The 25445-nt window shown below is 38.6% G+C and overlaps 1 protein-coding gene across 1 annotated transcript in view; it reads left to right on the top strand.

The window, feature by feature from the left end:
- The window catches only part of STAT4 (signal transducer and activator of transcription 4), a 42518-nt gene extending 19086 nt beyond the window's left edge, over positions 1-23432 (top strand). The window contains exons 5-24 of the mRNA XM_027678131.1: positions 145-237; positions 2127-2205; positions 3772-3857; positions 4481-4632; positions 5780-5938; positions 6801-6893; positions 7732-7791; positions 8606-8623; positions 8704-8797; positions 9699-9743; positions 12964-13047; positions 13325-13423; positions 14628-14763; positions 16087-16139; positions 16920-17014; positions 17576-17712; positions 18149-18340; positions 19599-19665; positions 20193-20301; positions 22438-23432. Coding sequence (XP_027533932.1) covers positions 145-237; positions 2127-2205; positions 3772-3857; positions 4481-4632; positions 5780-5938; positions 6801-6893; positions 7732-7791; positions 8606-8623; positions 8704-8797; positions 9699-9743; positions 12964-13047; positions 13325-13423; positions 14628-14763; positions 16087-16139; positions 16920-17014; positions 17576-17712; positions 18149-18340; positions 19599-19665; positions 20193-20301; positions 22438-22464 — 1878 coding nt within the window. The 3' untranslated portion in view covers positions 22465-23432. The remainder of the gene's footprint in view (positions 1-144; positions 238-2126; positions 2206-3771; positions 3858-4480; positions 4633-5779; positions 5939-6800; positions 6894-7731; positions 7792-8605; positions 8624-8703; positions 8798-9698; positions 9744-12963; positions 13048-13324; positions 13424-14627; positions 14764-16086; positions 16140-16919; positions 17015-17575; positions 17713-18148; positions 18341-19598; positions 19666-20192; positions 20302-22437) is intronic.
- The last annotated feature ends 2013 nt before the right edge of the window (positions 23433-25445 follow it).

Below are 25445 nucleotides of genomic sequence, written 5' to 3'. Positions count from 1 at the left end.
CTAAACAGATCTGTGTGCTTACACCAGTCTCCTGCTGGTTGAACACTGGCTTCTGAATTCCCTCTCTATGCTAGGACTTGCAATACAGTTACTATCGCTCATTATTATTACTCATCCACCAGTTATCTGTTCAATGTGTTGCAGGGGCCACTGGAAAAGTCTCTACAGAACTCTGTGGTTTCAGAACGTCAAAGAAATGTAGAACACAAAGTGTCAGCCATCAAGAACAGCGCTCAGGTAGCTTTTTTTGTCTGTTTGCTGTCTCTGCAGACATGATTTTCATGCAGACATGATTTTCATACAGACTTACCTGAACTATCTTTAAGCTGGGTACCACAAACACTTCTGCTAACAAGATGCACTAACCATCTTCCATTATTCCAAGGACATCTGCCCAGACTAACCTCGTAGGACACACCTCAGGTGTTAACAGTTCCTCTGGGTTCAGTGTGAGAGTTGTGCATTTTTAAGCCATCACACTCATCCCTGTGCGAGTTGCAGGCAGACCACTGAGTGCAGTAAGAACATACCTACTGTCTCTAAAAAGACTTGAGGTTCATTAAATGTATTTCTGCAACTTCACTGCCTTTAGCTGGGTCAGCAGTAGCTAACCTTCATGACCTCTGAGTCACGTAGCAAGATCTTTATAAAGCCGAAGGCTACGTGACATAATTACGTGGTTTGGAGACGTGAGGGGAGAAGAACATTGGGAGCTGATGGTAACCATTCTCCAGGAGTTTCTCATACCATTGCAGGGCAGAGCTGGGCTGAGTCAAACCTGTAGCTATGTCCCACAGAGGCCTTGAAAGCTCAGCCAGAAAATACCTGTTGTCCCAGTTCAAGGCAGGATAAGGACTCAGATTACCTATGGTTTTTTTGCTGTCCCAGCCCCACTTTCAGCTTTGCAGCAGTCCCAGTGTAGAAATTATATTCAAAATGCCTGTCCACGTGTCATTCAAGAGCAACACTTCTGGTATACTGGAAAGAGGTCCTAGCATCATTCTCTCATCAGTGTCTCCTTTCATGGGGAAGTGTTAGAGTGATCAAACCCTTAAAAGGATAAAGCTAATTTTAGAAGAATGTAATACTAGATCTCTATCTATCTAAGTATAAACTTGTAAGATAAGAATTGCAGACTGAAAGCAGAAAAAGCAACAGCCTATCATGCTGCTCCTTCTGCCCATGTGGGGAAGTGCAGCCACCCCTGAAAGACCAGTGAAAATGAGAACGTATTCTAGATACCAGGGTTTTTTTAGTAGGTAATTAAGTTGAACACAGAAATTAGCCAGCTCCTTTTATATGTGATTTCATACCTTACACATATAATTTAAAACTTTAGTCTCCAAAATAAAGAGTAAAGCAAAATGGCTAATTTTGTGTGTCCTAATTTAGCAAACAAGTTTTTGTATTTTCACAGACACTTAACATGCACATCCCAGGGAACTAAATAGGATTGCTTATGAGTTGTTGGCAAAATCAAGGCTTCCTATAAACAGCACAGAAATAGACCTTCAAAGTAAAACAGATGATTTCCACATTTTTATTTTCCTTCTTTTTATGTTCTTTTTTGAATTATCATTGATCGGTTACTAGAAAACACCTTTTAAAAAGAACTCTTGAAAAATGCCAAAGCAGCAAATTGTTTCATTTCTTCACCAAAATTCTTAAGTAATTCTGTAAATAAATTCTGTGAGCTCTGCTCCTGTCTCTGACTCCACCTTTTTTGGCTTTGCACACCCCATTGCAATTTCCATTTAAGTCAATGCAAAATTATCCATTTGCCCTGCTTTAAAATTTCAAGAAGAGAGTAATATTATTGGTATAATAATTTCAGTTAATCTCAGGCTAAACATAATCATTCCTACTTTCCAGTATGTCTTTGAACTAGTGAACAAGAAGGAGTACAGCTGTATCAAGTACTGTTGACTGCAGGAGAGAGGATAATACTTGACTTTCTAAACAAATAAAATTAATCTAGTTATAAATGTGCATCTATAATTTGATCATCTTTTTTAAAGTTTACTAGATAGTAAACCAGAGTTTCCAGAACTGTTCAGGGATTTTCAAATGGTAGGAAAGTAAAACTACTACATTACACATTTGTTCATTTCTTTTCCCCGGGAAAGATGACGGACCAAGATGTGAAATACTTGGAAGACTTGCAAGAGGAATTTGACTTCAGGTATAAAACAATACAGAGCTTAGGTAAGAGTCTTTACAGTCATCTTTAGATCCTCTGGGAAATGGCTGATTCTGCGGCTAGACTGCAACATCAGGGGGGTTTGTGTGTTACCCAAATAGGATATCTAAACACAAAAAATGGATCTTCAGTTTACATAAAGTTATAGTCCTGGAATTATTATGATTTTTGGGGTTAAGAGGGTAAAGAGGAACTTGTCAAGCAAGTATCTATTTCTACAGATAAACTGCATAAGGGCATGAAAAGTAATAAATTTCTCAATTTAAAGAATCTATTTTTCAACTTCCTCACTTATGACATGGCCCTTCCTTGGCAAGATATGGAAGAGCCTCTTATTTCCCAAAGCAGAGTTGTGCAAAACTGATCTTTTTAGCCTCTAACTTGGCTTTCTGTTCTCTTTTGACCACAGTGGTGATAACCAGCTGGTAAGCACTCTGACTGCTTGTTTGACTGCCTGTGATGGTTGAGATCTGCACACAGCAATGGTCCTTGCATGATCTCTTTCAGAAAAGAAACTGGGGTCTGCTTACGTCTGCTCAGATATTTTAACATGCAAATATGTTGGGCTTGAAATGTCTGAGTTCTTAAACACATCGATCCTATATGTTTAAGGCTGTATATGGCCCAGCAACCAGAAGAGATCACATTGCCATGGTGTAATGAGCTGTTAGTCATCAGGTCACTCATAATTATTGGCCACACAGATGATTAAAGCCTGCCCCACTTGCAAAATCAAACCTGCTTACAAAAAATGACTTTCAGAGCTTCAAATTTCACTGTGTCACAACTGCTCTACACCAGCACAGCCAGCTTATCACGTCTGTGAGCAATCGCTGTGGCTGAGCTGACCATCAATTACTTGTGTGCCTCTACTGAAAAAGAGGGAAGACATCAATCCAGAGCTTAGCAGAGACACAGTTGGCACCAATTTCTTTTTTGAATGCAGCTTGAAAGATGCAAAAGGTGGGGGAAAGGTGAGGCTGGGGAAGAGCTGCATGTGAAAGAGCATGGGGTAAGCTTGGGGATGCTTAAAACTAGACTATGATCCAGAGAAGGACACAAGCTAGAGAGAGGGGGAAATCCCCAGTGACCAGTAGTCCTGGCTGCTGAAATCCCCATGGTGATGAACACTTTATTTCAAATGCCTAACCTCCATTCTCTCTGCCAGACATCCTAATTCACACTGAGCCCAAAGAGCTTTAGCCTCACTGCTGACACCATGAGCATATTTGTGTGTGCAGATCAATCACTGATCCAAGCCAGATGTACGTAATAAACATGAGTATGCACATGAATGAGAAATGTAGAGATTTCTAGGTCTCATCTGTGTTTTTTCTTCCTTCTCCTGTTCCACATACACATGTAAAGACTGAAGCCATAAAACCTTGAGTTAAACTTGTTCTAAAGTTAGTCCTTTCAAATGAAATATACAGTTACATAATCTACTGATGCAGTTTATTTTTTCACTAGTTCGTGCTGCAGTCTGGTCATGGTTTTTTCCTCTCCTCCCCTTATAAACATGCACACGCACCCAAGCACATATTTATACTGTTTTTTTTCATCTCCTGCAGAGCAGAATGACAAAAACAGCACCCACATTAAACAGGAAATGTTGGTGTTGCAGGCAATGCTCAATACTTTAGACTACAAGAGAAAGGTTAGTGACAATGTTTTGTCATTTGTGGTTCATCTGCTTTCTCCCCTTATTCCCACACCAAATACTCAAATGTGTATGTGTGCCTTTTTAAAGTCTCATCTCAGAAGAACAGACAAATTTTAACAGGAGTTAAAAATCCACGAAATGTTTGGGTGAGTATGGGTGATTTTGACTAGCATTTAAGAAATTAGCAATTAAACAACAGCTCAACAACAAGGATATGATTCTGCACACTTCATAAGAGAGGTAATTTGTTTGAGTCCACGGCTTTTTTTTTATGGTTAAAGCAAGCAAACAAAATACCAATGCACTGTAAATGATGAAAAACAAGAGGAGAACTTTTTGAACTTCACACTGCTTGCAAGTGTCAACATCTTGAAGGTGTTATGCCCACAAACAATCTTCCCTCTCAAATAGAAGTTTTACTGAAGAAGAGTTCATAGAGACTCAGGATTAATTCCAAGTACAGTGGGTGATGAATCCTGTCACTGAAGCAGTAGGAACAAAGTGTGGTTACTTTCAAAATAATTGAAAAAAATGTAATCAGCACTTTATGATAATTGCTGAAATTTGTGGCAGTTGCCTGTGGTCAGTTGGTGTGTGACACCTTTCCTATCTTGCAGGAAGTACTCAGTAAAATAGGGCGTGTGATTCATGAAATCGATATGCTTATGAGCAACATGCTGACTGAAGAGCTGCTAGACTGGAAGAGACGGCAGCAGATTGCCTGCATTGGGGGTCCTCTCCACGGTGGGCTCGATCAGCTCCAGAACTGGTAAACCTGCCTTGAACTCGTGTTTCCACTGAAAACCACAGGAAGTCTGCACTTGAAATGATCAGTCCCTCAGATCAGCTGCAACAGCAGCAAATTTATTGGCAGCTAAGCAAGGAAATAACTAAATGTACAATTTGATCTGGTGGACAACATTTGCTATCCAGAATTAATAACATTACAGTGAACTGCTAAGCCTGACTTGTGGCAGCCACTCATTTTTGGGTTTGGGAGTTGTTCCAGATATATGATACATACTGTCTTGGGAGTTTTGCTTGAGTAAGAATGGTGATGACCGAGTTTGTCATTGAGGACAGTGGAAGTTCTGTCTAGGCAGGAGCTGGGTAGAGACTTTATGCTTTGACTCATTAGGTACATCACCCCTCCAGACTTCAAACTGTGCAGGAATTGAATGGCAGAAGTCTGTGAAGTGGCAACACTAAAGTGATTGCAAATAAAAAGAAAATAGCCAGAGAATGTCACCATCCCGGTCATTTCTCTCCCACCAAACTTCTCTTATGAAAAGGTGAAGTAAAAATTAAGAAATAAAAAGGAAGGAAAACCTTTTTAAGGTTTGAAGAAAAAAGATTTTTTGCCTTTGTGTGCGTGTATGTGTGTTTTGACTGGGTTTGGGTTTTTTAAATTAAATATTTTTTTCCCAATGAAGATGCTAAAAATAGCTTAAAAACATGATTTTATACACACATACCCTACTGCAATGTTAGCAAGGGTGTTTGGATTTATTTTTCCTTACTGTTTTTACACTTCAGTCTTGGTAACTTATTCATTTTATATAAATATTATCCTTTCAGAGAATTCATTTTGCAAAACTACTGAGCTGTAGGAAATAATTAATACTGGCACAAGTGCCCTGCATGTAAAACATCAGGACCTCGTATATATTTCTCCCAAATTGTCACAGTGTTCTGTTGTTGCAAAAATATTTATATTTGAAAATAAAGTAGGTAATATGCCAGATATATTAATATACTCCTGCAAACAAAAGATGAATGGATGTGAGTTTGGGTAAAGCTCGAAAGCACTAATCAATACTGATTCTGACTTCCCCAAGCAAGAGCTTCACTAGTTCTTATGTTCTAAGAAATGGTTTGCATGATAGATTGCAAATTAATTCTTTGTCTTGCTGTAGTTTTACGCTGTTGGCAGAAAGTCTCTTTCAAGTTAGAAGGCAACTAGAAAAACTGGATGAACTGTTGACCAGACTGACCTACGATGGGGACCCTATTCCTGTGCAAAGACCTCAGCTGTTGGAAAAAGTCAACTTTCTGCTCTACAATCTTTTCCGGAAGTATGTAAGCCATTGTCAGTGTACAGAACGTTACCTCAACTGGAACAGTGAGACCAGACTGTTAAGAATTAAAACTAAAAAAGTTTGAGTGTCTGAGGAACTTAATGACCAAGTTCCTAATATAAGAAGTACATACAGCTGTCATCAAAACTCCTAGAAACTGAAGATGCCAGGCAGCTTCTTGTGGGTAGCAGTTAAGGGTTTGTGACCAAGTTCTGGCTGTAAGTGAATGGCAGAAACCCATTTATTTTAGTTATGTACATTCCGCTGAGAAAAGTTGTGGGGTTTCATGTTTGTTGCTTTGCTTTTTTTTTTAAAGTAAGTGTTCCTTGTCTTTCCTCTTCCCCACCAAGATACTCTCCTTGCTCCCCTCCCAATTCACCCTTCTATTAATAGAGAAAATATTATCATCATTTCTCTTGCCTTTTGTACTGGCTATACCAGAGATATACCACAAGTGACTATCTGAAAGTAAAACATACTCACTTGTCTTTTTATATACATATAAAAAAAGATTAAATTATCAATTTCATTGGAGCCATGCTCAGTGTATTTTCACACCCTGTTTTATGGTTCTGATAAAAGTTCTGAACACCAAGACTTTTATCTGCTTTGTATTTTAGGACTATAGAATTTGGTTTGATTTTCAATGTGTCCCAAATATCTATTTTCTTATGAGAACAATTCAACTGTAAGCTGGATCATTTTGAGAACTCAGAGTTGGAATACATAGCTTCCACTTCAGCATTTGTAGAGAAATAAGTCTTTAAGAGATTCCAGCCCCATTTCCCCACCTGCTAAAACAGCACTTTGTTTGTACATATTCCTAAAAATCTATTTGTTTCGCTTTTTTTCCACACAGTTCATTTGTGGTTGAAAGGCAGCCCTGCATGCCAACACATCCCCAGAGGCCAATGGTTCTTAAAACATTAATACAGTTCACTGTTAAATTAAGGTAAGTGAAGAAAATCTGATATAAACTCATTTGTGTACAGCATTTTATCCTAGGAGAATCTAGAAAACAAAGCAGCCAAACTTGTGTTAGGGATCCTTTTAAGCTAAGGAGGTTTTCTGGAACAAGGAACATTGTCACGCAGAACAAGTGACAATAAAGAATAAAACAGGGTGGGGAAGAGAGGCAGATTGTGGCCAAAAGTCAGCACCTTTGGGGTTCTGTATGTATTGAATTCTTATTTAAATGACTTTACAAACTGAGTAAATAATGATCCATATCATACAAACCGACATCAGAATACTCAGAGCCGCTTCTGTACAGAGGAAAGAAAAACTACTCCATTTTGGGGGGCTCTGATGAATCAATGACAAGTTATTTCTCTCCCACTAGCTCCTTGCCTGACTTTGTGAAAAAGCAAAGATTCGAGAGGAACTCTCATCTCATTTTCACCTCACAGCAAAAAGCATTTATGGAGATTGGGAGGGGGTGTGTGTGAAAAAGGGTACATGGAGGAAAGTACATCTGTGGTGCAGACAGAGATCATACAAATCCATCTCTTAATTAATTATTGCCTCTTCAGTGTCTCTCCAGCCATTCCCTCAAATACATACTAAATTTCCCACATACTTGCAGGGAAAGTAGAACACTTGCCACTGGAACAGCCCAGCTCCTCTTTCTGAGTATTCAACCCAGTAAACTGTGTTCTAATCCTAGATGCCTTATCTGTTTTCAGGTTATAATAATTTCTGATACTCTAGTCTGGAGCTACCAGTCTCTAATGTTTTCTGGTGAGAAATTCATTCTGTTAATACTCAATTTTGCATTTTCTGTTTTGAAGGTTGCTAATTAAATTGCCAGAGCTGAACTACCAGATCAGAGTGAAAGCAACTATCGACAAGTAAGAAACTTTTAAGATATTCTTTCTCCCTAGAGAGACAACACGTTTTTTTTTCCAATGGCTACCTTATCTGATTTAAATGTTGCTCTAAAAAGGAAAAAAAAAACAACAAAAAAAACAAACCAAAACAAAGCAAAAAACCCCAAACAGTTAAAAGATCAGAGTAACACTTTTTTCTTTTTCTTTTTTTTTAACATGGAAGATTTCTTTTTTTTAAAAAAAGCTGCTAAGTCTAATTCATATTTTCAAATTAAGAGGCAGGGAGTCCATTTAAGATTTTTCTCAAGATTTAGATTAAGTTCATCAGTCTGATACAGCAGCATCGCACAACACCTTAAAATCAAACTGTATTGCATTTATGGGATAGTTAGCTTTGAAACACTACTTATCTCCAAGCCTTCACCATGCACCATCCCCAGCCACAGGTACCAGCTACTCCCTTCTTCTGCCTGTTGTGCTTCTGCAAGCCCCTAAAAAACACCTTGACTGCATGGACGTGGATGTTGGCCCACAAGAAAGAAGGAAAACATTCCCAGTGAGGAAGGAGCAAGAGAGAAGCCAGGACTGTTTCTCTCAAAAGCTGTGTACTGTCCGACAATAAATAGCAACAGAAAATATACAGATTCAAAAGTCTAACTGGACAGTATGAATATCAGTTCTTCAGTTTAAAAATTGAAGTTGTATTGGTAATACAAACTAACCATGACAAGGCAAAAATCTACCATCTCAAGATATGTTTCTCAGCATAAGTTACGGCTTACACATTTACTGACTCACAATCTCTTTCCTCCCCCTTGCCCCTCTTCTATTTTAGGAATGTTTCAACTGTAAGGTAAGACAATAAAATATCATATTTCTTAAATTTTTCCCATATGGCAGTATTTGAATACATAAGCGTAATGTCCTCCACAGCAATCGTAGATTTGTTCTGTGTGGAACACACGTAAAAGCAATGAACATGGATGAATCTGCAAATGGAAGCTTGTCTGTAGAATTTCGACATTTGGTAAGTTTGACTGTTCTTTTCCTGTTGTATACTTCTGGTAAAGAAATAAAAGATTCTTTGGAAACTATGGAGGGAGAACTGTGTTACTGTCAAGCCTACACTCATTTTCTTTCTATTTATACAGAAAGTTTACTCCTAGAACCTCTTTATACCATTCCATGCTTCATCCATTCAATAAAATAAGACAATATATTTTCACAGAAATGACAAAACAAATCCTAGTTAACACCAGAGAAGGGAAAGACTAATCATGCTGAATTATACACCTTCTCAGAAACTGAGTTTGGTTAAAAAAAACAAACCAAAACACTAAAACCAAACCAACAACAACAACAAAAACTAAACCCAAAAACAAACCCAAACCAAAAAACCCAACACATAAAACAAACAAACAAGAAACCCAAACCACACCACCATTGTCTAGGGGAAATGGAATTGAATGCTTTAGATCTAGTGGAAATTAATGCCTGTTACAACTGTCTTTTGAGAGATTACAGTACTGCTTCTGTAACTTCTCTAACAGCCGAGGGAGTCCTACTTTCTGACTAGACTCCCTCACCTATGATATTTCTGGGGCTTAACCACAGTGCCTCAGAGTAGTTTTGCAAAAAGAGATTGAGGTGGATGGTCTTTAGTGCTTTTTTGTATTGTACACTTCGCAAGCACCTTAATTAATGCTTTGTTACATTAACTTAGTTTCTGTAAAAAATCTCGAAAAATATCTAAAGATTCCTCACTGAATAGAATTTTTGATGTGTAGTGTCAGAGCCCTCATTACAGTGTATGTCAGAGCCTTCATTATGTTATTATACTAAGAGCATCCTGGTTACAAATTATTTTCTTTATATGTACTTCTGTCTATAATTTCTCTGACACATAAATATTATTTTGTTTTATACAGCAACCCAAAGAAATGAAAACAAGTGCTGGAAGCAAAGGAAATGAGGTTTGTGCCTTTATTTTACATATTGGTTTTGACTACTCTCACAAGTATTTCAGATATGATTTTATTTAAATCAAAGAGTTGTTAGATTTTGAAATATATTCTATTCTTACAGTAAGTACAGGACCCAATTATCATATGCTAGTATAAGTATAATGAGAACGGTTCAGAACAACTCACAGAAATTTTAATTATATGCCTTAAATCTGTATACTTAAAAAGTTACAATAGAAGGTAATAAGTAATAATCCAAATATATGCATTCGTCTCTAAGGTCACCTTTTTGGTCATTTACATTTTGAAAAAAAACCCCAAACTTTTAAAGTTTTTTGTTGAAATAATTTTTCCTATAGGGAATGGTTCTTTAAATAGACGCTCCGTTGGCCAAGTTCACAGCTAAAGTAAAGGTGTAATTATTTTTGCATCAAAGGAGTTTGCTTGCCTCAGCCAGGACCAAAAGCATGCTTAGTTTACCAGCACTCGTCCCAATCCGGTTGTAGGTTCCCCTCTCGTGGTGACACCGTATATAGCACGTCAGCCCTAACAAAAGGTATCACAAGTGCTCGTTCACTAGCAGAGGAGCTTAAAATCCCTACATCCTTGCCTTGTGAAGAACAGAAGCCACAAATATTAACATCAGCACTAAGCCCAGCCCAGGACACCGTGCCCCTGCATCCACCTGTGGCACAGAGCCCTCCTTCCATGCCTGTGCTACTCTCCAGCATCCCTCACATGCAGACGCTCTGCTTTTTCCCCTGCCCAGCTTCTCACCCCTTCCCCTTCCTCACCACCTTCACAGCTCTATCCTACATCCTTTTCATCTCTGGCTTCTTACAAACGTGATTCCCCTGAGCGCCCCAGGTGTCACAGACAAAGGCAGAATCTCAGGCAAGAAAATTACTGCCTTCATCCACTCACCTTCTGCGTTTTTGGCAGGGGAGAAGGCAGGATGTCCTCATCCAGCCACTGGAGGCAGTAGGCAGGGTGAGGAAAGGCAGGAATACAGACAAACTTTAGGGTGGCCATGGACCATCACTGTAAATTTGGCACGGCTATTTAACAGCAAATATCTGCAGATATATCTGTGACTGAAGCAAGAGTCAGACGCTTGCAGCCAATGAGTCAGTCTCTGCCAATGCTACCGGAACAATTACTGTCTCCCAAGGCAACTAAAGTCATCAGATGCTTCTATGAAAGCTGCCTATAAAGCTAAACAACCTTCACTGGTTTAATGCATTTCCACATCAGCATAACTGTGGGTCAAGTTGTATTGGCAGGTTAAAAAAAAAAAAAAATCACTCATATCACAGCCCAAATAGCTGTAGTTATACAAGCAGAACAGTTACTTAAAGCAGTCTTTAAGTACAAAGCAAAGGTGTGACCAGCATGGAGAACTTCACCAAAACCTAAAGTAGAAGATACTTGTGCCTGTTTCACTCAGTGTTTCTGAACGGAGAACTCACAACCGGATTAGCAAGACTGAAACTCAAGGTCTGCCTCCCAGTTACTTTGCAACTTACAAAGTCATTTGCAGCAAGACAAGCAAAGGCGAAAATGTAGGTTAAAAAATGTTGGTGCTCTACTTTTGGTAGCATTTTCCTCTCACTTCAACACATTGTGCCTTTAAAATTGTATGAAGCATAGGGCTGTGGAGAATTAGGACAGCTGAGCTGTGACCTGGTTCACTGTTGATTTCCTCAAACAGAGCTTCTCCTTGGTCAAGTCAGTCTGTGGAGCGATTATTACATGAACACGGTTGGCCTGTACATGAACAAGGGTTGGGTTTTGTTTACTAACAGCAACTATAACAATTTTAAGACTTGGTTTGTTATAGGATGAGTACACTAGAAGTGTATATAACTTGCCTCATTAAAAAATTTTTTTTAAAGTGTAAGTTCTCTAATTTAGATCTGTCCTTTCATGTAGATCTACCTTTTTGCAGAGATGATTTTTCCAGGAGAAAAACCTAAGTTTCTGCAAAATTGTAATAGGGTCGGGGGAGGTGTAGGGGAAGAAGTGGAGTTTCACCAACCCTTTTCAACTTTGTGTCAGCGATACAGGTTGAGCTGGATTGATTCTACCTGTATTAAAACATTTGAGCTTATTTGATAGATGAGTGTTCCATGTAAAAGCCTTTAGGTCTAAGCTGGATTTTCCCTCTACAAGGCAGATTCATTATTCAGATGCCTAAGGATCTCCTGTGGTCTCAATCCCTCATTTATTCAGTATCTTTTGTTGCAGTGGCCTGCACATGTCCTGGAGGAGATGCTCCATAGGAAAGATAAGGCCATGAGGCACTCTGCCAAGGAATAGCTCTATTTTACATTGACTGAAAGCAGAGTATTTCAGTAAATGGAAGCATTTTGATTTCTTTTTTTTTAAAGAAAACTATGACAAAACAAACACATGATGAGAAGGGAAAGAAAAACAACAAAGAAAAGAGGAAAAGGACAAAAATATTTTTATACTTCGAGTTCTGGGGATGGAAGTGTATTTCAAAAGATATGTTTCCTAAGGGGCAGAGATTTGGATCTTTACAGAGCTATGCCAGTTTGTAATCAAAACAAACGCCTGTACTACAAACTTTAATCAACAATGACACAGATTTTTTTTTTCCCATCCAAGGAAGGCTTGGGTTTTTAATACCAGATTTACTTAGGATTAATGATTTAGACCTCTACTCCTTCAACTAGTATCATCTAAGTACGCACAAGAAACCCATGTTCTTGAATGAAGGCCTACTTGTCATTAAAGATGTGGGGTTTTGTTTTGTTTCCAGTTTGTTTCTCCTTGAAGTTTAATATCTCTGTTTCAAGTAGAATTGTCAATCAGTAAAGAAACTTTAGGAAAAGGAAAGCTGGAGACAATCTCTATCAGACACACAAAATTATCTTTTAACTTTTTGTGTGTAAATCTGCAGTTAAAAATACCATTTTAGAAAAAGTTAAAAGTGTAAAGGTAATGCTTTAACAATATTAAGGGTTTTTTTTTTTTTAGATTCATCAGAAAAAAACCCTCAGACTTCTGGACTTATTTAATGTTTTGTTTATTTAATGTTAGAGTTTAACAAAAAAGTTATTTCCTTCACTTCCTTCTTTTCCTGTTCTACTGATATCTTTGATATGTGTTTTCTTTCCAAGGGTAATCTCAGCAATTGGATCACTAAAACAGTGTTAAATGCCAACTGTGTACTCACAGTTCTATAACCTCCTTACTCCCTCAGGGCCCTCACATGGTGACCGAGGAACTGCACTCCATCAGCTTTGAAACACAGGTCTGCCTGTACGGATTGACTATAAATTTGGAAGTGAGTATTCTAGACAAATTTTCTGGGGCAAGAATAAAAGGCATTTTCCAGCAGTTTGTAGAAGAACAACCATGCTGGGCCAGACCACAGGTCTGTCTGTTCCAGATGTATCTCCAGCAGTAACCACAGGCAGACGCAAGACTTCCAGAACTTCTGGAAAAGAAGTGTAAGCTTTGGGAAGGAAGAGGGGGCTAAAAAAAAAAAAAAATCAAAGCATAACACAGTATTAACACTTTTCTCAGCAGAATTTACATACTGCATTCATTCTTTCCCCCAGACCAGCTCTTTGCCTGTGGTGATGATTTCCAATGTCAGCCAACTGCCCAACGCGTGGGCTTCTATTATTTGGTACAATCTGTCAACCAATGATCCTCAGGTAGGTCTTCAGTATTTAAGTACTGACTTTCTGCCTTTTCACAGTTGTATTATTTGGTTACTAAATACATTAATTATAAAAAAATATGTATTTTCCTCTTAAACTGGCCTGATTTTCTTCACATACACTGTTATCAACATCACACTTTAATGCTTTCTCTTTATCTTTTTTTCCCTGCTTGGATATAAAGCCAAATGCACCCTTAGCTTTCCTTTTGGTATGCTGAAGTAGTAGTTCTTAAACTGAGGAAAGGTGACAGCCCTTCTCCACAACTTCTCTAAGTCTGAATTTATCTCTTTTGAGTGCGGATGATCAAAACTAGACCTGTTAAAATAATTCTACTAGTACAATTCAAAACCATCAAAGCAAGCACATGGGTGGGTCCATAACGTACTTAAGTGCTGCTTTCCCTCATGCATCATAGGGTTTGTTATTTCTGTGGAGAAGATCATAAATGTTAAGTACCAACCTTCTAGTGGCTGTAATCCTGAGCAAAAGCAGAATCATTCTTTCTTTCTCAATCTCCATCTGTCTCAGCACATATTTTAGATTCAGTCACTGTACTTGCAGATTGTAGAATAGTGCTGTCAATAGCTCTCAGGCTTTCAGTCGGGGATTAGTGGCAGTCACACAGATGTTTGGAGGAGGGAAAAGGTCAGACAGTTTACCATGGAGAGGGGCTGAGAATGATGGCAGGCTGGACTGCATTATCACTCTGTGATACTGCAGAGAGTTTTTGCACAGTCTTCAGTATGTTCATTAAGCGCACAGTCCAGAAACCAAATGAAAAACTAAGATAAGCCAAATGATTCAATAACATATCTCTATATCAGTATGTAACAGTTTAAGGTTTCCATGTACCAAACATTAAAATATAGTGAGAACATCTACATCTTTCGACAGGACTTAAGAATATTTTCATTGTCTTTACACATGACGCTACCAGAAGCACAGCAAGGTATTTTATTATCAAAGATGTACACAAGGACTCTCGCCCTACAGCTCTGCTCAGGCACCCGAGTGGACTTTGCTGGAAGGCTGTGGGTGGGAGGGCCCTCACATATTTGCCTCGATGTTTCCCACATGGACAGAGCTCACTTTCAACACTCCCAGATTCTGCTGAAGTATCTGCAGCCTCCTTTTATAGCCTGCAATGTATTTCATGGTTGCTAACTGTCTAAACAAAGCACTAATTCTGTTGCAGAATTTGTCTTTCTTCAACAACCCCCCTGCTGCCACTTTAAGCCAGCTCTTAGAAGTGCTGAGCTGGCAATTTTCATCATACGTCGGTCGTGGACTCAATTCTGAACAGCTCAACATGCTGGCAGAGAAGCTTATGGGTAAGTGTGTAGAAATACACAGATTTTATTTGCCTTTTGGCTCTTATATTTGATAGTTACAAGTAATGGCTTTAAGCCCTTGTCATGGTTTAAACCCCAGCTGGCAACTAAGCCCCACACAGCCACTCACTCACCCACAGTGGGATGGAGAGAGAACTGAAACAGTGAGAAAACTCAAGGGTCAAGGTAAGACAGTTTAAGCAAAAGCCACATGTGAATGCAAGGCAAAACAAGGAATTAATTCACTACTTCCCATCAGCAGGAGGTGTTCAATTTGGAAATCAGGGCTGGATCCGTCTCACGTAACAGTTACTTGGGAAGATAGATGCCATCACCCCAAGCATCCCCTCCTTTCTCCTTCTTCCCCTCTAGTTTACTTGCTGAGCATGTCACCATATGGTGCAGAATATTCTTTTTGACCAGTTAGGATCAGCTGTCCCAGCTGTGTTCTCTCCCCACTTCTTGGCACTCCCAGCCTACTCACTGGTGGGGTGAGAAGCAGAAAAGGCCTTGGTTCTGTGTAAGCACTGCTCAGCAAGAACTAAAACATCCCTGAACAACCAACACTGTTTCCAGCACAAATCCAAAACACTTTAGCTACTGTGAAGAAAATGAACTCTACCCCAGCTAAAACCAGCATGGCATGACCTCCAGTTCCAGAGCTGATGTCAAAAATGTCACAGTGACATTGTTTTTCTTTAAAGAAAGGAGGTATCAGCTTATTTTTATTACAAAGTAATTCAACTTCTGAACTTCCAGGCTGTAAAAAGGGCATCAAAATCACACTGAATTGTGATGTTATTTTGCAAGAGATAATTACTTGGTAAGGAACCATCTGAAATCAAAAGGAAGTATATTTTTGCTTGCTTATAAGGTTTGGTTTGGTTTTTGTTTCATTGTAAATATCTGGCCTTGTGGGTCTGTTTACATCTGGGACCCATCCTTCACTGGTGTCAGCACAGCAAAGAGGCCCTGTAACCTCAGCAAGACGAACTATTGAATACCCTGATCCAACTGTCCCACAGAAGGAACAGGCCTGAGGGAAAGCTGAGAAATAACATTCAGGCTAAAAATTGAAAACAAGCGTGTAGTGTTGCAGACACCAAGTCCCAGAGCATTTTAGGCAAATATTCCCTAAACTACTATTATCAGCTGCTTCAAAAGGATGCACTAAAACTGCCCCTCAGCATGCCCCTCTCCAAGTCTGGATGTACAGTTCTTCCTGCACACCCCACCCAACTATGCAGATATCGAGCTATATCTATTTCAAAACTTCAGGAAGAATACATGCACCATTTGTCCTTTTTGTTTTTTTTCTTTCAGGACAACAAGTCAGTTACAATGATTATCAACTATCCTGGGCAAAGTTCTGCAAGGTACGGTTCCAAAAGGAAAACTGGACTCTTATTTCCCTTAACACCCACACACGTGCCTAACTGTTTCCCTGATGTTACTGGTAAGATTACCACTTGCCGTACATGGGACTTGCTCAGCACAATCACATCCCTTGTAAAAGTTTAACTAGGAAAACAACAATTCCAGAAGTTTAAAGCTTGAGATAGGAGATCTACTTTGTTATATTGCTACAGATATCAGAACCTGCCATTACAGTGTGCCCTATATATTTCTGTAAATGATCAATAGATTGTGTTATCACAGCATGCAATACGTTTTTCATAAAGTTTTTTTTTTTTATATTCTCAGTTGTGACCTAAATTATTTGAAGACAGTCAATATATGCAATAACTTTGATGAGGAATTTACTGTTAAAGAAGGATAAACCCATTTTATTCATGTTAATTACATTATTTAAACAAGCATAGAACACTGAAAGAATTTCAACTTTCTCGTAGTCATTTCACTCAAAATGTCATTTCATAACCAGGAAGAAACAACAAATGTGATTTTTTTTTTCATTGAAAAATGAGATGCTTCCAGCATATATTAAAAATCTTGGTTGGTTTTATGTCGGGCTGGCAGAGAGATGTTACTCAAAACCACAGTTCAAATTGTCATTCTCACTTGAACAAACCAGCTTATTCTTGAGAAACTGAGATAGCTGTGTCACACAGATGTTGGGTAACAAACGCCCTCACAATTTTCTTCTTGTGTGTGTTGGTTTTGTTTGTGTTTTGTGGTTGTTTTTTAACCGTTAGGAACATCTGCCTGGAAAGTCTTTTACCTTTTGGGTTTGGCTCGAAGCCATTTTGGACTTAATTAAAAAACACATTCTTCCTCTTTGGATTGATGGGTGAGCAACAAGGAAACTGCTGTATATTGATGGATCTCTCTCTACTTTGTCCTTTACTAATCTCATTCTTAGCTGTGCAGAAGAGAGTTTGCAATGAGTTTAACACTTCTGTCTCCCTTCTCCTATTTACACCTTCTGGCAAGTTTTGCCAAAGAGGAACAACACTGAATCTCTTAGAAACACAGGTTTAAATCTATTCTTCTGTTCTTTCTATACAGTCAAGTACTGTGGATAGATTTCTTCAGGCTTCATAGTACTTTGAGCTCAATGTCATACTCCACATGTAAATCATATGAAGCTTTGGTCATAGTCTCAAGGCCTTATAAAGCTTTTATAATCAGGTTTTGGACACCTATATAAAGTCTGGCCAGATCAAGGCTGGCTAGAGTCCTGGGCAACCTAGTCTGGTGAAAGGTATCCCTGTCCATGGCACAGGGGTTGGAACTACATGATCTTTAAGGTCCCTTCCAACCTCAGCCCTTCTATGATTCTATGCATGGCACAGATGGAAGTCTGTCTTTTATTCCAAAAGTAAACCCATGATTCCCTGTTACACTACAGGTACATTATGGGATTTGTAAGCAAAGAGAAGGAACGAATTCTGCTCAAAGACAAGACACCAGGAACATTTTTATTAAGGTTTAGTGAGAGCAATCTGGGCGGAATTACCTTTACTTGGGTGGATCAACTAGAAAATGGTAAGTATAATTAAGAAAAAGGGAAAAAAATCCACAACCAAAAAAAAAAACCAAACCAAAAGACCAAACCAAAACTAACTCAAACTCTGCAATATACCTGTAATATAGGAATTAAGTTTTTTTCTGGTTTGAAAGTAAAATTCTTGTGTATTATGTCTAAGTATGGTTTTGGGCATGATAAAAGCATATTTTCTCAAACACAAACCAAAATTCTGACAGTTTACCCCTCGGTTCTTCATATTAACTAAGCTCTTTACTGTAGGCTTTAAATTTGTTCCCTCATGTGCAGAAATTATATATTGGAAGACACTGACATTGGTAAGAATAGGTAAAACCCATGCAAGTGTAAACTTCAAAAGAAAGGCAAAAATGTGTTCCAGCTGCAGACGTTGATCTATTAATTATCAGCGGTTATGGTGCCTTTGTGTTTTTACAGGAGATGTAACATTTCATTCGGTGGAACCCTACAACAAAGGTCGCTTATCTGCCCTGCCTTTTGCCGACATACTTCGTGATTACAAAGTTATTATGGCAGACAACGTTCCTGAAAACCCTCTGAAGTACCTGTATCCAGATATTCCCAAAGATAAGGCCTTTGGCAAACACTACAGCTGTCAGCCAAATGAAGGTTGGGCTCCACTTCCCTATTTACCCCTTCCTGCAAAGCAGCTGCAAAGTCAAGAGGCAATTTGAGCAATGTGGGGAGAAGAGGAAGGGAACAAATTAAGATGTCTCATTTAATAGTCACTTCAAGACAACTGTTTTAACATGTGTCTATCATTTAGACAGCTTCATTTTGCAAATATATACCTGGTCTCCAAGGCTACAGTAGAGGTGATGACAACAATATTTAAAAGAAGCTAAGAAACAGATCTTAGGGTAGATAGAGCCAAAAAAGTAGGGATTTTTTTTCTGATGTATTACAAAATTCATTGCTCAGGTGTTCAAAGCAGAGGAAACTGAAAAGTCATTCTGCTTACTGTCTTCACAGCTGTGTTATACTGTGGCATGCTGTCTCTTTAATTTCAAGAAAATTCAGTATATTCCAAACAGCTTGGAAGACCAACTTTAGTCCATTTCATTCAGCGGAACTATACAACAAAGGTCACTTATTTGCACTGCTTTTTGCAGATATACTGCACAATTACAAAGTTATTGTGGCAGACAACGTTCCTGAAAACCTCTGGCAACTGCACTGGAAGATGCAAAAAGGCTAGACAAGAATGCTTCAAATACATTCAGGCCCATGCTCTTTCTTTGTCCAAGTTACAAGTCAGATAATTCTTAGATCAAATTCATTATCTCTCAAAAAATCCCTCAAACCCATAATTTTTTAATAGATAATACACATTCTTCCAGACTTTCAGTATCAAAGGTTACAATTCCATTTGAACTCAAATTCCTACACAATTGAAAAATATTTGGAGGCTACAATTTTCCCCCCCTTCATTTTAATTCAGTGGACTTTGCCTAATGCTCCAATCCTCTAAAATTTTATGTATATGCTTAATTTCATGCAAAAGACATTGCTGAAGCTGTATCTGTAGAGACAGAGCTCCACACAAGCATTTGCAGAACCAAAATCTAGAGGCTCAGAGTAAGAAGCTTACAGAGTTATTGTACATTTGCTTTTGAAGGCCTAACGAGATCTTTCATCAGTTGCAGTATCATATTCTGAGATGGTGATTCATATCAAGGTAGCACAGACTAAGACCTGAAGTCAAGGACTAATCTCAGGAATTCCCCTCACTTTAATGGCTGCTTACTTATGCAGAAGCAGGGACTTTTCAATTTATTATGGTCTACAGCCCTTAAGGCAAATAATCAATTTCAAATAAATAATAAAATTACTAGATAATATTTAATTTCTCTAATATTTATTTTAGTCTCAAAGCCCTCAGATGGAGGAGTCAAAGGTTATGTTCCTTCTGTATTTATCCCAGTCTCCAAAATGTAAGTATCCTTACAGATGTATTATACTTCAACTGCTACTTTTATTTAATTTACATCCCATTTCAGAGTTTTCCCTGCCTCCCTTCCCCAAATTATTTGAAAATAGATTGGCATAGAAATACATAGTGTGTTTTTATTTGGCCAAGGACTGCTAAACACAAGAAAGGGAAGTAAAGAACTTGACCTGTACAGTGCTTTTCCCATTTATGCAATGAAACATCTCTAAAAATTGAATACAGATTTTATGGTACTCTGCTCTACTTATCTTTCACTGTTTCCTTTTTCTCTCCAGCAGCTGATATTAGGGACAAGGGGTGAAAGGATAAACCTGACTCTATCTCCCACATTTTTAAGTGTATAGCAGGTTGTTGGCATGTGCTTACAGAGCCACCAGCAAGCCCAAGTACAGGCCTAACTAAGTGAAAAAACATTCACCATACTCCACTGATATGCATGAAGGTAAAGGGATTATTTATCTAAAATTATTTTTTTTATATTTTGTTTTTGCTTGTCTTTTTTTTTTTTAGCCTAAATGATTCTACAGAGCCACATTCTCCATCAGATCTTCTCCCAATGTCCCCAAGCGTTTATGCTGTGCTGAGAGAACACCTGAGTCCCACAGCCATTGAAACTGCCGTAAGTTGTAAACTTTTCCATTCCTAAGTTAACACTAAGCAAACAGGATACGTAGAGCAGAGATGCTGGTTATAAAAAGGCTGCTTGTACAATGACAAAAGAGTCACAGCTCTTTCATCACTTGCTGTATGACTCTGAAACAATGGTGCAGACGTTTCCTATTCTAAATGGTGTGGGATACTGCAGATAACTTGGAAGCCCTGTGTTGCATGGAACTGCCTGACACGCTGGCCAATGAACCCTGAATGTCATAACACAAAGATCCCAGAGTTCTTGCATGAACAAAGACTTTGCACTAACAAATACATGACAGTTGTATTAATTCTGTAAACAGCAAAAAGGCCTGGGCTTGCTCAGAGGAGCTGCGCAAGGAACATAAAAATTTTCAATTCAGCAAACTTGTGTAAGTTTTTCAAGCCACATGTTTTTAAATGGGGTACCAAGGTGCACAATTAAAAGCAAATAAAACTAATATTAATTAAGTATATAGAAAGATTGGGAAAATACTCTATGAACATCATATTAAAAAAATTTCCTCCTTTACTTACTGACTAGAAATTTTGTTCTGAATCATCATGGCTTAGAGTCCTTAGAGCACTGATGTATACTGCCCAGTATACTTGTCCAGCAGACTTCTCTCAGGGAACACAGCAGTGGTTTGGGCTTTAGCAGCTTTAAAAGAAAATTTCTTTTTTTAATACTAGCTCTTAGTTTTCTGAATGGTCAATGATTTATGATCTTAAAATAGTTATGTATTTAAAAGCCTGCTAAGTCCCTGTCAAATGTACCTCTGTAAAACACTCCTCCTCACCCACAAACAGAACAAAAGTAAACCAGAATCATGACTGTTGATGACTGGAAGCACAGTTAAGCTTTATATACAAATAGAGGAGTTCTTTAATATACATCAAGTTGCTGATCTGTTCAAGAGCAAAATATCTTCTTTTTCTTCTTCACTTTTTTCTCTGATAGCACTTGTGACAAACTAGTTCTTCAGTTGAAAATGAAACAACCAGCCTGAATTAAAATTCTGGGTTCTAACCTTCTACACCTAATCCAAGACATGTCCTCGTTCATTTCTGTGTTGGCTTATACATGTGAAAACAGTTCTGACCTTCTAAAACCGCACTCATGAACTATGTACGACTTTGTGTTTCCCAAAGTTTTGGCAGCGTAAAATATTTGGCTTCACTTTCGTTTAACATCAGCCTCCAAACGTTTGGTTTCTTCTAGCACGCACAGTAAATCTCAAAACAGCTCTGTTCAGAGCTTCAAAACAATGACCATTGCCCTCTTTTAGAGTCTTCACCGACCAAAAAGAACGTGTTCGGTGGCAAACTGGAAGAGTTAAACACAGTCATGTTGTGGTTTTTAGAAGTACTAAGACAAGTGGTTCAGTACTGCTAGATAGCAGGTGATATTTCTGTAGGATCTTACCAGAAACATTTTCAAGTTCTGCCAGAAATTGAATGAGAAAAATAGTTTTAGAAGATTTTTAAAGAATTCCTTCCTTTTTCCATTCTATTTACCTTGCTAAACAGAAACAAGGAAAATATGAAGGTTTTTTCTTTATCACCCCAAATTCACACAACAATCTACCCTGGGGAAGAGCTGGCTAAGTACAGTAAGCATGCAATCTGCATTATTAAAGCAATACTTTTCCTCCAATGACAATAAAAAACACTGTGTGAGACACAGAAAACAAGAATGAAATCTGCAGCAGGACAAAATATCCTACAACTCAGTAACTCAGTAAGATATACTTTCTGCAGTCTTGCTGCATTCCCTTCTATTTCCCCCTCTCCAGATTCCCTGACCCATAAGGAACAAAAGGCTCCAGGAAGAGCCCTGCTACACATATTCATAGGTTACAAGAACCACAAAAGTTCATATAAAAATATGTTTAGGCAATAAATAGGTTTATTGCCACTGTTTCCCACACAGTATTTTCTAATGAGTGTTCCTATATTCTGTGAAGAACGAGAAACAGGATCCTCAGATCCTTATCAGTTTGTATTACATTGTCAAAGTGACACTGTAGTTACACCTTGAGCCAGAGACAGTTTTATCTGCAGTTAATTTTGAATGAACAGCTGCAAGTGCCATGAGATTAATCTTTTCCTTCTTTTCTTCTAGCTGAGTTCTCCTTACTCAACTGACTGAAGTTCCCATACTGGAAAAATTAGTAATCATGTGAACACTGGATGGGTTAAAGATGCCTTAATTTTTTTACAATCATCTTTGTAAATCAGCTTTTCCTGAAAACCATTATGTTATTCTTAGGCCTTTTTCTGTTATCAATCAACATATAAACAAGGAATTTTCTCTCTAGGGATTCAAATAGCTTTCTGCAAGTCAGATTTGCTGTTCTCAGTGATAAAAGGCCAAATCCTTTCTCGTTTGGAAGTCATTTGACTACAGTGAGGTCCCAGCAGAGATAAATTTTACTCGTAGAATTAACTAACATTCGTAGAATTGCGGTAAATATGAGAATATAAGAACAAAATGTTTTGCTTCTGAAAACAGCACAGAAAGATAACTAAAGACATTAATGTGTTTGAAACAATTAGGATTTATTATGTTAAATGCCTATTGTTTAATCATAATCTTGCGTACCACTGGTTTAGATTCTATTTCAAAGCAAAGATTCTCATTCCCCTGAGTTCAAATGTCCCAGAGGTGTCTGGGACATTTTTCTCCAAAGAAGAAGTACCTTCAGCATAGATTTTTATCTGACACCACAGCAAAAGTTGTGAAAGACAGGTAAGCATGGCTGGGAAGAGAAGGGAGTTCTGGAAAGAAAGCAGACACAAAATTTGTGGTGTCAAAAAGGCTGTCTCCGATTTGCCACTGGAAGACAGAGTTAGTAAAACTTTCTCCCTCACAAAATAGTTGCAGGAGTAAATCTGTTTGGGCAAGGAGCACTCAGATACTACAGCATGCACTATCAAAAAGCCTAGAAATAAAAAAATCCTCACCAGTTGTAATTTGGATACTAACTGATAAATGCCAACTGGAAAGCACAGTTTTAAAAACTGAAGAGCTGCAGCATTTGCCAACCACCGGGTAAATTGTGCTGCGTGGCAGATTATTACATGTCTGTCAGAGGCTCATTCAATAAACAGAATAGCTAGCTTTTGTATAAATGGTAATTGCCCTTTTAAAATACTCTTTTTTTTATTTTTTTTTCTTTCAGGCACTGTTTAGTGCTGGGTTTGGGTTATTTGGTCTTGTTGGCTTTTTTTGCTCTCAGCATTCTCCCTAAAATCTGTGTTAATAGAATAATAAAGAAGCAATTCCAAGGACACATATACCGGCTCAATCAAGCTTTAAGTCTTATCCACAGAATACGTGGTTAATGCATGCAAAGTTCTCACAATACAACCCCTTGAATGTTTGCACCTTACTGTTTTCTTGAGCAGGTACAAATTAGACATCTGAGATGAAAGCATAACCTCCTTGAATCAGTAAGACATGCATTTTACTTTCATTTCTCCTTTTTTACTCACTCCTTTCACCCATACCATTTACGTTAGTTGAAAGCAAGTGAACGGAAACAGAGTAATGAGCTACTTCTGTGATACAGGGGAATAGATTTAAAAAAAACAAACACGTTTCTGTTCATTGACCTGAGTGATTTAAAGTGAGCTACACATAAGTCATTTTCTCTCAGAAAGCATCATGTATAAATAATTTTACAAAACAACAAGAGCAATTCTGTATATAGTTTGGTAACATCTGTAACTTATACAACCAGCATGAATAAAAACAGATTTTGGCTTCAAGTTGCATACCTGGACCTCTGTGGAATTTTTTTCAAGGCACACAGAAGTAGTCTTGCTGCCTTTTTGTTGATCTCAAGTCTGTTACAAGCAGTAACACAGGCTTCTAGAGCAGCAAACATAACTTCACCTCACATCAGCTATTGCACGTCTTTTCATCCTAACCTCTTCTCACAATCTTAATATAAACTAAATGGAGGATGCCCTATATTTTTGACCTCATGAGAAGTACTGTAAAAAGGGACCAGACATGACATGTGAAGCAGTCTCCTCTCCTCTTCCTCCCTGCTCCCCAAGCAATGCAACCCTTCAAGGCTCTCAACTATTAACTTTGGTATAATATAATTGGTGTTACTGAACAGCATTGTGGATCAGGTTTTCACATTACGGTTTCTACTATTGCTTTAAAACAGATTTTGCAAGGGATAGGTTTAACATGTCATTGAAAGGCATGTGACTTTAAATCATTTTACTGGTTTAAAAGAACGCTGGAGTAATTTTCCGTAAGATAAATATATATAGCCCAAGCCTCCTTCCACTAAAAAACTGAGTATTTTATCCTTATGCCACTGCAAGTAAGAATAGGGTTCTCTAGTAAAATGATGGGGAAGGGAGGAAACACACAAAGGGGTGTCTCAGACACTGCCAGAAGAAACAGAACATCCACTTTTAAGTACTTTTACTAACTGTGCTTCTGCTTCCTCTGTGTTTTGCAGCAGCAAATTAAAAAAATAATATGGCTGTTGTGTGCTTTGTGTCTTGGTGCATTACTGTGACGATACTAATTAAAAAAAAAAAAAAGAAAAAAAGTGAAACCCGTCAGTTACCTTCTGCTACAGCTTTTATTTACAGCCGTGTTTATATATCCACTGCCCTATGGCGTTTCATGCCCCAAAGTTTACCAAACAGACCTCGTTTCTTTCATGGAGTAACAACCGCCCTCTCCACCTGAGGAAGGGGCGGGGACACAAAGGACACCGAAACAGATCCGAGTACCCTGGAGACCCGCACCAAAGCCCGGACTTTATTATCCCGGTCTTTGCTGACACTTCACAAAGGAGACAAAACCCACCCAGACCGTGTGCGCCCAAAGCAGCAGCAGCAGCGCCACTACTCCTGTTCACTCTTCTATTCCTAGCGACTAAGACTTGAAAGAAAAGCAGGATAAAGGAATGGAAAGGGCGACAACGCTCATCCGCCCGAAGCGGCATCCTCAGCGTCCTGGAGGGCAATGCGGGTCGCAGTGCATGGACCGACACCCCCGGCTGTGCGTGTGCACCTCCCCGGCCCTGGCTGCCCTTCCTTCCCCCAGCACGGCCCGTTTCGGTTTCGCTTTCCCCTTCCCATCAGCCGGGGCCGCTC

The sequence above is a fragment of the Neopelma chrysocephalum genome, unplaced genomic scaffold, assembly GCF_003984885.1.
Source record: "Neopelma chrysocephalum unplaced genomic scaffold, ASM398488v2 Primary Assembly neopelma1_44, whole genome shotgun sequence".
Taxonomy (NCBI): domain Eukaryota; kingdom Metazoa; phylum Chordata; class Aves; order Passeriformes; family Pipridae; genus Neopelma; species Neopelma chrysocephalum.
The sequence above is the reverse complement of the archived record's forward strand: the minus strand, read 5'-3'. Positions and strand labels throughout refer to the sequence as shown.